At 40.3% G+C, this 14,448-nt stretch overlaps 1 protein-coding gene across 2 annotated transcripts; it reads right to left on the reverse strand.

Moving 5' to 3' along the window:
- Positions 1–3,764: 3,764 nt before the first annotated feature.
- On the reverse strand, positions 3,765–7,187 carry NEUROD6 (neuronal differentiation 6). Of its 2 annotated transcripts, none has more exons than XM_020906613.2 (2): positions 6,895–7,187; positions 3,765–5,454 (listed from the first exon to the last, which is right to left on the reverse strand). In XM_020906613.2, the coding sequence occupies exons 1-2, from the start codon at positions 6,910–6,912 to the stop codon at positions 4,561–4,563; spliced, it is 912 nt and encodes a 303-aa protein (XP_020762272.1). In that variant the 5' UTR covers positions 6,913–7,187; the 3' UTR covers positions 3,765–4,560. The 2 variants fall into 2 exon arrangements, with proteins under 2 accessions (XP_020762272.1, XP_020762271.1); XM_020906612.2 differs by having other exon boundaries at positions 3,765–5,595; positions 6,895–7,183.
- Positions 7,188–14,448: the final 7,261 nt, after the last annotated feature.

The raw sequence follows: 14,448 nt of genomic DNA on the forward strand, positions 1-14,448 counted from the left end.
TGCTCTCCTTAAATGTTTTCAAATTCCAGAGAGCAAGAGACTGGAGGTCTTGCATTTCGCAAGGAGAGAGGAGGAGGACTGGACTTAAAAACAAATTTGCTTAGAATCTATAAGCTGGGGAAGCCAAAGAAACCATTTGGTAGCATGAATGTATGTAGTCAAAGAGGAAAGAAATAGTAGAAACAGAAAAAAAGAATACTTAGGAAAAGTATAACATTTCAGAGAAGAGAAGAAGGAACTGGTGAACAGCAGAGTTAAAGGCATTGGTCTTGGAAAGAGGTAAGCAAACCATACAGCTGGGAAGGGATGGGGCTTACTGTACTAAACCTCTTATCTGGCAGTCTAAACTCATGTGAGTTAGGCAGGTGATGCCATGGGTGGCACAAAAGTGTTATGTTGGAGGCCAGGAGCAGTGCAGTGTGGGGATATTAAGGTCAGTGTGATTCAAGACAGTCCCTCAAGGGGTACTGATGAAGGATGGATGTACTGCATCAGCGGTCTGGTGGAGATTTGACATGCAGTGTATCTCATTAGCACACAGATGGAAGACATGTCCTAAAATGTTACCCTCCCGGACCATCATGAGGATTTTTGAAACAACTGAAAATTATAATGAATACCTATGATGTGCAAGGCAAACTGCAGAGGAGGTCCTCACAGTGTATAAGGTGAGGTTCACACCTTGAGGCTTCAGAATTTAGAGGAGACGCATGGCAGAGATTGCTAGATACTAGATGCCTAACCACCATCCATTTCTCCTTTTTGTTTTTCTTATTCACAGGACCTGAATCCATTCCAGGTAGCACTATGTTGATAAAAAGAATGTATTTTGCAGCTTTTCTTAAATCTAGAAGTGGTCAGTGAAATATAAGTAGTGTCCTTGGGGGTGGGCTTTCATAAATATTCTCTAAAGCAATATGATCAGGTAGGAGGCATATCCTTTTGCCACCCTCTTTTCTGCTTCTTAATTGGAATGAGGATGCAATGACTAGAACTCCAGCAGCCATCTTGGGCCATGAGGTGAACTTGAGAATGAAAGGCCCATACTAAGTTTAGTGGAGTAGAAAGGGAGATGGAGCCTAAGCTTCTGGTGCCTTTGGACAGTCATACAGGTCCTACATTACCTACTTGCTTCTCTTATATGAAAGAGAAATGCATCTTTACTTTGTTAAGACCACTTATATAGATGTGTGTGTGTATATGTATATATATATATATATATATATATATGATGTATGTGTGTGTGTATATATATATATAATATATACTAATCCTGTTGAAGGAGAAAAGACAAACTTTTGAGAAGTTAAATATGGGAGTCACATAACAGCTCAAGAGAAGAGATGCTTAATCAATTTGAAAGACAGTAAAGACCTCTCATCCTGGGAGGTAAGGAAAGTATAAGGTCAGGAAGTGGGCAAAGAGCTAAGTTATCCTGACCTTAAGCCTCCTGGGTGCTGTGTACCATCTCACTGTGGTTGCAATAACAGGTTAGCAGTGAGGCAGCATTTTGACCCAAATCTGTCTGTTTCCAGGCCTTCCTGATCCTAAACTGCAGTCTCTGTTCTATACTATTTCCTCTTCCATTGGAGTGATACCATAAAATTATCACTTAAAAGGATTCTGCAGGGCATTGCATCTGTGATGTTGGTGTATGAATGAACAAATCCTATGATTTCTTGGGGTTGCAGTCAACAGGGAACAGAGTCGCCGTACTAAGGAAGAGAACTGATACTCTGCCCTTGGTGAGTGTAAAGGGGGCAACTGAGTGATTCCAGGAGTCATCTGAGATCTGAAGGATCATTAAGTCACAGGAATCAGTCCCACACACCTTGCTCACACACAGCACAGTATCCTGGATTCCATCAGTCCACTGCAGGAGAGAGCACACATCAGATTTGCGCATCCAAATTACGGAAGAAATTTCATTATCTCTGGGGTCTTGGCCTACAGTCCCACTCTTGCTTGAGTTTCATGTGAAGAAAGCTCTCAGATGAGACGCTTTTTCTGAATGTTTGCTTCTTCCCCAGACATTCAGCCAGCTGCTTTGCTTCGTAGCTCTCCCATATCACCAGAAGGGAGACGAGAACACATCTCCTGTTGCAGCCTCTACTTCCAACATGAGTTTCTGACCGTGGAAACACTGACAGTTTTCAAAGGTTTTCTGGACCAACAAGACACTGAGAAGGCTCATTGAGGGTCACCTTGTTGAGAACAAGGGTAGGGAAGAGACCGCACCTATTCCGCTAAAGGCTAAACAGAACTGCTTGTTTTTAAAAATCAAACACAACACATTCTTCTATTTCCAGATGCTTCCTCACTTTCGTGCTCTTTGCTCAGACAGGGTGAGCAATGATCAGACTCAGCGTCTGGGGGGCCTTAACGAGGCCAGGCAGTCCAGGACACAGTCCCGGGGAAGGGCAGGTGTGCGAGGATGCGAGGAAGCAACGGCCAGGCACTCCTGCGCCCGCGACAGACAGGGGACAGGCGGCTGCCTCTCTACCTAGGGCAAACTTCTCTCTGTCCCTAAGCGGCACTCGGCTTCCCCTTTCCGGACTCCTCTGCCCCTGCCTTCGAGGGGTTTGAAGGAGCGAGTGCTTTCATCACCCGTCCAGTCCCGCGCCAGAGACTCCTGGCACCTTTGCCCCTGGGAGCGCAGCAGCCGTGCGCGCCGCGGGACGGGGTGCTTAAGGGGAGCTTGGGGACCGGGGAAGCTGCGTCTCTCGAACTTGGCTCAAGAAACCCCGCCAGCCGTGGAGCTGCAGGACGAAGCAGGTCTTTAGCCGAACTTGGGTAAACTGGAGCGGTCGCCGCCGCGCGTGCCTCACCGCGCAGGAGAAGTGGGGAACCCTTTTCCCACCTTTCGGGACCTGGTCGCCAAGAGGTCGCCTCCTTTCCTTTCGGGGCAGGGTCTGGCGGGCCCGCCCCCGACAGTGGTGAAGTCTCTTTCCCGGCCACACCGGTGCGAGAGCCGCGGCCCCAGGCCCCAGGGCGCCCGCTGCGGGCCGCACCCGGGCAGTGCAGCCCGTGTCCCTGAGCTCCGGTGACCGCAGGTGAAGGAAAGCCGCCTTCACCCCTCGCCGCCCCTCCCGCGGGGCGCCGTCGGGCCTGCAGGGCACACAAGCGGGCAGCGTGGGCGCAGCCGTGGGCCGCCGACCCCTGCCCCGGCCCAAGCAGCCCCGCGCCGTCCTGCCACCCCGGACCCATTTCTAGTGGCCTCACAAGCCTTGGCAGCTGTCCCCATCTTCCTCTCGGGAGGCAACCTGAGCACAGGGGCATCTGGAATGAGGTCACTGCCACCTTGATTTTTATTTTGGAAGGGGCTTAGTTGTGCTTAAGAGGGTGAGCTGCTTTGCGTTTTTCAAGTAGGGTTTAAACTTACACTCACACGGAATTTAGCCTCTAATCGGCCAGACTTATTTAAAAGGCACCGAGTAAAACCTTCCAGTTTTAACATCCACTCTGGTGTTTGCTGGAAATTTGCCACCAAATTTCGGCTCGAGCTGAAGGTTACCAGGATTTATCATTGTTTCCCCAGGATGTTTAACCCTCATGGGCACTTCTTCTTTCATTTAAGATACTTAAAAAAAAAAAATCATGTAAGCACTTTGGCCATTTTGTTTAAGAAATTTGTTTTATCTCGTCTGATTTTGAAATCCAGAAATATTTCTGAAATGGGGAGGAGGGAAGATTGGAGACAGAAAGCAGCTGTGTACCAGGAAATAATAAGTATCATGCAAAAATATCACAGCTAATAGATGTCCTTTAGGAGTGGAAGTATCTATTTAATTGCTTTAAAAATGTGGGTGGAAAAACACAACTATACATTGTGATAACAAACCTGTACAGATAATTTCTGAACGATACAAAACAAGTGCTGAAAATTTTTTGTTTAGGATTGAAATAATTGTTCCAAATTATGACACCACCTACCCAAATATCATGTTGCCCTATCTGCAAATCCTTGAAGAGGAATAGTTACCAATCCAAAGCATTTAGACTCATTCTTAATAAAAAGAAAATTGCATAGCTTTTTATACTGTTGTACATCCTCAAATGCATCTTCCAATATCATTGTCAGCTTAGTGTTATTCTCGATTTTTTAAATGTTCGATTTTTCAGAGATACATAATATATAAATTCCTAATAATTATAAACACATTTATTCATTTGATTTTAATAACATGCATTTTCATAATTACTGTACAACTGAAGTAGACATTGAATTATGCTGTGTGCATGTCTTTATTCAACAGTATATTCTTAGACACCTTGCTCAAACAAATTAAATGAATTTAAAAGAAAATAAAACATGAAAAATAAATCCTTCCAGTAGAAACAGAATCACAGTGCTTTACAGAACAAAAGGAAAGGAAAAGAAGTTCTCATAGGAAAAGAGATTTATTATTACATAGAAAATTCTCACAATAGTTGAAACACACTCCAGAAACTAGTAAACACCTTAGATAGAGTTGTGCCAATTATTCAGCCCACAAGCATCTGCTTTGTCTTAATTAGACGGGGGAGGTGAATGACCACTGTTTATTTTCATTTTCCTCATTAATTATGAAAAACTGCATTTAATTCATCTTGCATGGTGAGAGATTGGCTGCGCAGATGTAAGTCGTAAGGGAAGTGGCTGTCGGTGGGCAACCTGAACATGGCACCCTGCCCAAGGGGACCCCTGGGTGGCACTGCACAGTAATGCATGCCATAATTGTAATTTTTGCCATAGTCCAAGGTTTCTTCTTGCTTCAGGGAAAATATCCCATTATAGTTAATTGGGGGAGGACTTAAGGGACCTTCAAACTGAGGGCTGGCACACTCAGGGGAAGTGCTTTCATAGAAGGATTCATATGCACTGCAATAATTGTAGGGTTTCATGGACTTGGAATTATCAAGAGTTCCATGCCCTGGGGGAGTGGTGAGCTCAGGGCTGTGGTAGGGTGGGTAGAAGGTAGAGTAGGGTGACCTTGTGTGGTGTGCAGCCTCCCCGCCCTGACCCACCAGGAAACTCCTGGCATTGAGCTGCAAGCAGCCTGCCACCAAGTTTGTAGTTGGCTGGGAAAGACCTTTGCATAAGTTTTGGACGAACGTGAGCAGATCAGGTCTCTTGCCGATTCTCAGAATTTCAGAAAGTGCCCAGATGTAGTTTTTGGCCAGTCTTAAAGTTTCTATTTTGGACAGTTTTTGGGTTTTAGAATAGCAGGGGACCACTTTTCTCAAATTGTCCAGGGCGTCATTGAGGCCATGCATCCTGTTCCTCTCCCGCGCGTTAGCTTCCTGTCTCCTGAACTTGACCCTCTCCAGTCGGAGCTTGGTCGTCTTTTTTTTCCTAAGACCCCTCCTTCTGGGCAACCCGTTTTCATCTTCCTCTTCCCTGTCTTCCTCCTCTTCTTCTTTCTCAGTCTCTTCTCCAGGGGCCCTTTTGATGCTCTTTCCTCGAAGGACAATCTGTTTGGAAAAGCTTTCTGGTTTCTTAATTTGCTTCTGGTCCTCGCATTCTCTAGAAAACTTTCTGCACATCTGGGATTCTGGCATTACAACAGACTCATCAAACGGTAGTGTTAACATGGTTCTCTAACCTTAAATTACCTGAAAAAATGCCAGCACAATATTTAAAGTGTTTTCATTTTTGAAGTTTATACACATAAAACATATTCAATGACTTAATCATAAGAATACGAAAACATAAGAAAAAACTGATTCCAGTACTAATTTTTTATATTAAATAAAAATTTTGAGTTTGTGCAGCCTAGTAATTATTAAAAAAATTGACACATGCAATAGAATTAATGTATACAGGCAAACTATCAAAAGAAAATAAAACATAAAGTATTTATTGTAATACCACCACTACCTCCATTTCTCTTTGATTTTAAACTGATTTTTAATACACAAAAAGGACCGTGGAATTCAATCAAATGCAAAACATGATATAGCAATGCAGAATTTCATTAATTCCAATTCCCCTGAGTGCAAAATGAGAAGAGACACCAGTTTTTAAAAGAAAAAGTGCTGTTTCTCCATTAGCTGACAAATTTGTAGAGATTTTGTTTAGGAAGAAAATAAGCCTTAACTTTATTTACTGTATTTTATAGCAGTGAATTTAGATAGTAGCTGTAGAAATACACAAATTTAAGGAGAAGATTAATCAGAGCCAATTTAGAGAACTGCTTTCTTTCTGATCAGTAAAGAAATATGTAAAAGAGCACTATTTTTCCTACCTTTACAAAAAAAAAAAAAAGTGGGGAGAGGATTAGGCTAATTTGGGATAAACTCTATAAATAAATTTTCAAAATCACTGGCATTGTTTTAAGTTAAAGAAAATAGTGAGACTCCTTTTCTATTTAAAATTTTTCTCAATGTAACTGTTTACTGCTATTCAAATCATCCTGACAAAAAACAGTCTCGTAGTGTTTTTGTTCTAGGAACCACAGAAGTCTCCCTCTAGCTAATATCTGACAGGAACGGTCCAAGGATTCTGACTGCAGTTGTGCACGTGTATTCAGAATCCTGAATGAAACGGAAAAATAATTTGTGTTTCAAATGCAATTTTGGCTTTTGTTTGGTGAAGCAGCAAGTATTTTCATCTAAAGTCTTCAAACAAATAGGCATGATAAAACAGAGATTTTTTAATTAAACAATTTCTAGCTCCTTCAACACACACACACACACACACACATACACACACACAAACTCTTAGTAATGTCCACATACTTGCAGTTACATAATAGCAGTGAAAGTATGTGATAATTACATCATAAGAATGAAATATGATAAGAACTTATAGATGACAAAGAGCATATAAATACTATAAGACAGTGACACTGTATCTTTAAATACTTGCATGCAAAGCCAGCATCAATTGAAGTATATCTTTATTTATATTACCTTAGGTTTTAATTTCATTCAATAATCAGTTTTCATTTTGGATCTTCCAAATCTTTTCAGGCTGAGTGTCGCATCGTCTCCTGGAGTCTCTAGATCTGTGTGTATCTGCACTATCTCATTGATCTCTAAAAAGTGACATTGATGCCAACTGCCAGAGCTGGTACCCATGCCATCTGCTAGTGACGTCACAGGGCAGAGAGAACCATGTGATCCTCTCTCTTGGGACCTTCATTCTGCACTGATCATCTGGCATCCCTGTAAGTGGGTACCAGCATTCATGCATCAACACAGAAGGTTAGACTGATAGGAAAAAAAATCTGCACCAGCCTTTCACATACAGTAGGTGCGTTTCTCCTCGAGCTGCTTCGGCTTCACTGGCAATCTGTAGAAATAGCTGTGTTAGTGTTCAGTTTCTCCCTGCCAACGGTACAACTATTAGGCAGTCGTTAATATTCCATTCATTTACAAGATGGGCTTTTGTGTGAGTGAGAGAGGTTTTTTTTGTTGTTGTTGTTATTGTTGATGTTTTGTAAAGATCACCATCCCGTTTGTGCACCTGGGTACCCAGGGGAAAAAAAAGCAGTGAAAAGGAGCTGAAATCAGGAAAATGGTCTTGAGATGCTTAACCAAACTAAGATTTGTGTAAGCGAACGGGGATCAACAAAGGTCTTCTGATTTCCTTGTTTTGTTTCATGGCATGAAACTTATGGGTGTGTGTCTGTGTGTTCTCTTATTAACATGTAAGACTTCTGTGCTCCTTAAGAATTTGGAATAAAAGAACAGTTTCTCCATCTGGGGTCTGTGAAAGACATGCTCAGATGCTCCCCTTTCTACACTTGCTGGTATCTTTCAACAACTTTTCAGAGAGATTCTTTGTGTATCTGTATAAAATGCAGAGACAACTGCAAGCCCACTGTGAAAGATTTCAAACTATATTCTCATGCCCTCTTCCCAAAGTCACAACTTGACTCTCTTATTGTCCCTGTCTTTACAGCCTTCACTGACCTGTTCCTCATTTCATTTCATAAACAATAAACATAAAAATGATCACTTAGGTTTTTATCTTTCTCCCCCTGACATTCTGCTGAGTATTTTAATCAAAGGTTAGCTTTCCTATTTTTTAGAGCTTTCAGATTTTTTTTCTGTTCTCCTAACAATCATCCCTTCACATTTTTTCCCTTGTAGATCAAAATCAATTTAAATATCTTCTCATCTTTATACCAATATCCAGTTATTTTTCTGTCAGATTTTTTTCATATTTATCTTTTTCCTCCCACTTTTCCCGTTTGGTTTCTTAACAAAAGCAGGGTAGAAACAGTTAAGCAAGGCTGGCAAAGCCTTATGGATAAAACGAACTGTGAAGCCAGAGGCAAACCTTGCCTTCTTTTCTCTACTCCCCTGCCACTGTCACCCCAACCCCTGAAATAAGAGGACATTTTATTTCAGGAGTGCCTGTCAACTAAAGTTAAAAATGTACTTAAAAAAAAATAAAAGTTTAAAAATAGACAAACACAACCTTTGTTGTTTGACAACTGAGTAATCTCTTTCTATAAAGTGAGACAGTATGCTTTTGGTATTAAAGTAATCCCTGGCAGAGTCGTAACTGTTGAATCTGTGTTAGCATTCCCCTTATAAATCCCAGTTTTGAAAGGTTTAAAATTCTGCTGCTTTAATGCATTTTAGTTCCAAATTGGCATCGGGGGCCTCAAGCTAAATGCAGCTTTTCTCCTGTCATACCCCACTCATTTCCGTCTCCTCTCAAAGTTACCTGACTTTTCTTGGACTGTTTTAGAAAATTTGGAAGAAGTTGACAAAAAGAAGAATCATGCTAAGTAAAGGAGGGTTATTTTTTTCTCTCAATGGTTTGGTTTAAAAATGCAAATTTAAAATAAAAATAAAGCTATACACGCGTAACTTAAAATAGGTGGTAGGTTGGCCTAGCTCGTGTGTTTTTTTTGTTTTTTGTTTTTTTAAATAATCCGACATGTCAAAGGCATTTCAAAATGTGTTGTTTAAGGGGATAGTCCTGGTAATGGGTGCCTTGAGTCTATTTCCTATAGCTTGTGGTTCAGAAACTACATATACTTTTTATATGAGTACAGAGAATTTCTATAGGAAGACCAGGTGCAGATTTTGTTTGTTCTCAAATATAGTTTACTTTTCAAATGAGAAGGAGAGTATCAGAATCACAAACCGCAGAGCAGCCAGCCTTGTCATGAATGTTGCATATTGCACTATATCCTAAAGTTACAAAGTCTCCAGAAGCCGCATTGTATTACAGGCATCACAAACATGAAAATCAAAATTCAAGGAACAGATAATATGAAGTGTTGATAGAAAATTATCACCGATGTAGCTCATCCCAGAGATAGATTTTATATTTTATCTTTGCTAAGTACAGACAAATGATAAACAGCTTTCCATGAAAACATTTGGGGCTGTTCTATTTCTGCCTTTGAACATGAAATAAAATTCTTTGGTGGTGGTAGTGATGTGCTGGGGTGGGGGGAATAGAATCTGTGTTGAGGTTTTCTGAATATTAATCTATTGCTTGATAGTCTTAGTTTTTTTTTTTTTTTCCAAAAAAGAGAGGAAACAAAAAGTTATGTCAAGATTTAGCAAGGATTCAGTATGTTTGTACAATAATCTTTCAAATAAAATTTCATTATGCATTTTCTACTATAGTTCAGATATGCAAATGTCTGTGCTGTTAATATGCATTCATAACATACACCATAACGGCTGTTCTACTCTCTGCTAAGAAAGCATGTTAACACCAATACTCTAAACAGAAATACATTCTGAGTTATAGACACATACTCAGAGTGTGGGGCATGTTTCATCCCCATTTCTATAACCGATTTTCTCATTTTACAGCAATCACTGCACACCAAAGTTTACATCTATAACTCAATTCGTTATTAATTGAACTGATATGATCTTTGCTTCTGGGGCCATGATATTTTATAATAGATTTTTTTTTTAAGTGCCCAATGTCTGTCTGTCTGCCTCTGTCTTGCTTTCAGTGGGTGAATGTTCATATTTCACTTATAAAAATGACCCAGAGAAAATTTAGATATAATTTGACTCAGTTGCAAGGCAACAGAGACTGAAAGTCTAAATTAAGTCTCAAATGTTATTATTTTTAGGTCATTCGGTTGGTACCTGTGTCTTAGCAAATGGGAATTCTGTTGACTTTCCTTTTCCCAATCCCGTCATTATTTAAGAGATCAGTTTGGAACATGACAAGCATTTTCCTTAGCTCTCCAAGGGTTTAAGGCAGCAGAATGCAGACCTGCCCAGGATTAGGCAACAAAACCTCAGGACTGGAGTTTTTTTCCTCACAAGTAGGGTACTTCCTGAGAGAGATATTGGACAATTTTCTCTATTGCCTTTCTTTCTTTTTTTTTTTTAAAGCTCTTAGACAAATGCTTCAGGGCAGCCTGGAAGCCTGTGAGCCTGCCAGTGTTAATCCCTAGAGTTTTAACTCTGTGATCCCCATTGCCTTGAAAGAGTTTTATGGCTGTGGCAGAGCATCCCACTTTGGAAAACAGCCCTTGGGATTTAAATAAAGGTATTTAAATTATAAGACAAAAACACAAAACAGTCTTATTTCCCTTGAAGCTTTAGAGGACTTAAAATATAACTTAAATGAAGATGTCTTAATAGTTTGTCTACATGTATATACGCGAGGATGACCTAGACTAAACAGATAATCTGGAAATAAAGCAATATTTGGATTGTTCTTTAGATTTCTTTCAGAGTGAAGACTAGATTAAATGGTACTGTTATTATGCAATAAAATACATTGTTGTTTATGCCACTCACAAAGCACTGCAATATACAGTCTTTCATTTTAGCCTTTGTGCAGACTAACACTGCAGTCCTTTCTAGAAATACATTCCTTATTTTTCTTCCATGAAGCATACTTTTAATTTTAATCACAAAATTGCATTTATTAAATTCTTTTATTAATTTGTTATCAAATAAGGTCACCTAAATCTGCCAGTGAAAACTTCTACCAGTATGAGAAAACCAGTGTCACTAGACTGAGTTATTAAATTTCCAGCCATTAGTAAAGAAATGATGTTTTATTAACTTTTGTGGTCTTATTGTAAGAAAATGTAATTTTCTTTAGTCTTTTATAATATTGAGTTATTGTCCCCATTACTATTTTTTATGTTACTGAATTCAAAATTTTTGCCATATCCCAGTAATATGTATTGTAATCATCACTTAAAAACATAGAAAACAGAAGTGCAATTTGTCTTCTTCCTGTTCTATGAATCTATTTTGTAAGATTGCAGTGGGTACTTCATAAGGAGATTTTTATTTTTTGCAAAAGTACATTCAAACCGCATCTTGAAAATCAAGTTTTATGTTAGTTGCTTGTATGATATGTAGGCTCTCTTCACACAGGGGATTCCTGGATGGGTTTCAAGAGGTTCTCAAGCCTCCTAAGATTGTGTAGAAATTTGGCATGTACATACATATGTACATTTTTCTAAAGAAAGGCTCTCTCTCAGATTCTAAAAAGTTAAAAATCACAGCTAGAATTTTGTTGGCCTACTAACCTTGCTTGAAGCCTGATCCTGCTGTTTAATAGCTATGTGTCACTCACTCATTCATTTATTCATCCATTCAACAAAGGTTAACTGAATATTTATTTCAGAGTAATTCTTAACTCCTCTTTTTCACACTTTAGAAACCAAAGGTCTGCAAATTTTCTCAGTACTGTCTTAAAATTATATCCAGAATCTAACTACTTTCTGGCAATTCCACTACTCCTACTGTGGTTCAAACTGGCTTCATCTCTCACCTGGCCTAAATGACACCTGTGCTTTCACTCTTGCCACCTTATATTCCATACACAGTCGTCAATTCAGCATCCTGAGGCATCTGGTTAAAATGTGAATTAGATTGTACTTGTCTGTGCTCAGAAATTTTCAGTGGCTTCCCCTCTCCCTCACTTGAAGCCAAATCTTTAGAGAGGCCCAGAGACTTTCTCTGGCCTTTCCAGTCTCACCTTCTACTACTCTCACCTTCATTCATTCAGCTCTAGCTGCACTGGCCCTCAACTCTTCCTCAGACTCTCAGGCATGTTCCTACCTCAGGATCATTGCCCTTACTCCTACCTGAATCCCCTTCCATGGTTTATTCTCACATTCTTCCAGTCTCTGCCCAAACGCTCCTGTCAGAGAGGCCCACTGTGACCACCCTAGTGTATACTGTACCCTTACCCCCATCCATCCTTCTCGATTCACCTCCCACAGTTTTGCTTTTCTCAATAGGGATTATCACTTGCTAACATAATACATTGACTTATTTACTGTGTGTATTAATCTACAGTTCTAGCACCTGCTCATGAAAGGCCATACATACTTGAATGAAGATAGTTGTTCCAGACACTGAATTAGTGGTGGCTATTCAGTGGAGTGTAGAATAGCCATGGTAAAGTTGTTGAGGTGGTTATAGTCTAAATAGTCCATAGTCTATAGACAGACAATGGCTTTATTGATTATGCCAAAGGCTTTGACTGTGTAGATCACAACAAACTGTGGAAAATTCTTCAAGAGATGGGGATACCAGTCCACCTTACCTGCCTCCTAAGAAATGTGTATGCAGGTCAAAAAACAACACTTAGAACAGGACATGGAACAACAGACTGGTTCCAAATTGGGAAAGGAGTACGTCAAGGCTGTATATTGTCACCCTGCTTATTTAACTTATATGCGGAGTACATCATGCAAAATGCTGGGCTGGATGAAGCACCAACTGGAATCAAGATTGCCAGGAGAAATATCAATAACCTCAGACACAGATGACACCACCCTTATGGCAGAAAGTGAAGAGGAACTGTAGAGCCTCTTGATGAAAGTGAAACAGGAGAGTAAAACGACCAGCTTAAAACTCAGCATTCAGAAAACTAAGATCATGGCATCCGGTCCCATCACTTCATGGGAAATAGATGGGGAAACAATGGAAACAGAGAGAGACTTTATTTTTGGAGCTCAAAATCATTGCAGATGGTGACTGTAGCCATAAAATTAAAAGACACTTACTCCTTGGAAGAAAAGCTATGACCAACCTAGAGAGCATATTAAAAAGCAGAGATATTACTTTACCAACAAAGGTCTGTCTTAGTCACAGCTATGTTTTTTCCAGTAGTCATGTATGGATGTGAGAGTTGGACTATAAAGAAAGATGTGCACCAAAGATTGATGCTTTTAAACTGTGGTGTTGGAGAAGACTCTTGAGAGTCCCTTGAACTGCAAGGAGATCAAGCAAGTCCATCCTAAAGGAAATCAGTCCTGAATATTCATGGAAGGACTGATACTGCAGCTGAAACTCCAATACTTAGGCTACCTGATGTGAAGAGCTGACTCATTGGAAAAGACCCTGATGCTGGGAAAGATTCAAGGCAAAAGGAGACAGGGATGACAGAGGATGAGATGGTTGGATGGCATCAGTGACTCAATGGACATGGTTTTGAGCAAGCTCCAGGAGTTGGTGATGGACAGGGAAGCCTAGCCTGCTGCAGTCCATGGGGTTGCAAAGAGTAGGACATGACTGAGTGACTGAACTGAACTGATTGGTGAAGAATTTGGAATTTCTTTCAAAGGAGGACATTGGAGTGTTTAAGGCAATTTAAGATTTGAAAAGATCATTCTAGCTGCTATGAAGAGAGGAGTTGAAGAGAGAAAAAGAAGAAAAAGGGAGAGGATTTACAAAGCCTATGGAAGTGGACAGAACAAAAGGGTGGCCTAGATTAGAGAGGTGATAACGGAAATGGAGGTGGCTTAGACAGTAAAAAATCTGCTTATAATGCAGAAGACCCAGGTTCAGTCTCTAAGTTGAGAAGATCCCCTGGAGAAGGCAATGGGTACCTACTGTACTACTCTTGCCTGGAGAATTCCATGAACAGCGCCTGGAGGGCTACAGTCCATGGGGTGACAAAGAGCCGTACACGACTGAGTCACACACACATACACACACACACGCAATGAAAATGGAGAGAAGAAGTTTGGAACTATATTTTGGAGATACAGTCAACAGAACATACTGATGGATGGGCATAGATAGATGTGGGGAAGTTTCTCAACCTCTGGTACTGGTGACAATGAACAGAATTCTTTCATACACAATCTTCCAAGAACCAGCCTAAATGCTTCATTTACAGTTGACATTTGAACAATTTAGGGGTGGGAGGTAGAGGTGCTAATCTTCCTCATAGTAAAAAATACATGTATAACTTATATCTGGCCCTCCATACACACAGTTCCTTCATATCCATGGTTCTGCATCCTTGGATTCAATCAACAGTGGGTTGTGTAATACTATAGTCTTTGATATTGAAAAAATTTATAAGTGTACCCATACAATTCCAACTGTGTTGTTCAAGAGTCAACTGTCTCATGGAATCCGTGCAATAAGGTAGATGTGACTATCTCCATCATAGGTTCTTTGAAACTGTGGTTCAGAGAACTCATGTACCCACAGCTGCTCAGTTTTTAGGTGAGAGAATCTTGATTAGGACCTAAGTTGGTCTGAATC

The sequence above is a fragment of the Odocoileus virginianus genome, chromosome 1 (genome assembly GCF_023699985.2).
Source record: "Odocoileus virginianus isolate 20LAN1187 ecotype Illinois chromosome 1, Ovbor_1.2, whole genome shotgun sequence".
NCBI lineage: Eukaryota > Metazoa > Chordata > Mammalia > Artiodactyla > Cervidae > Odocoileus > Odocoileus virginianus.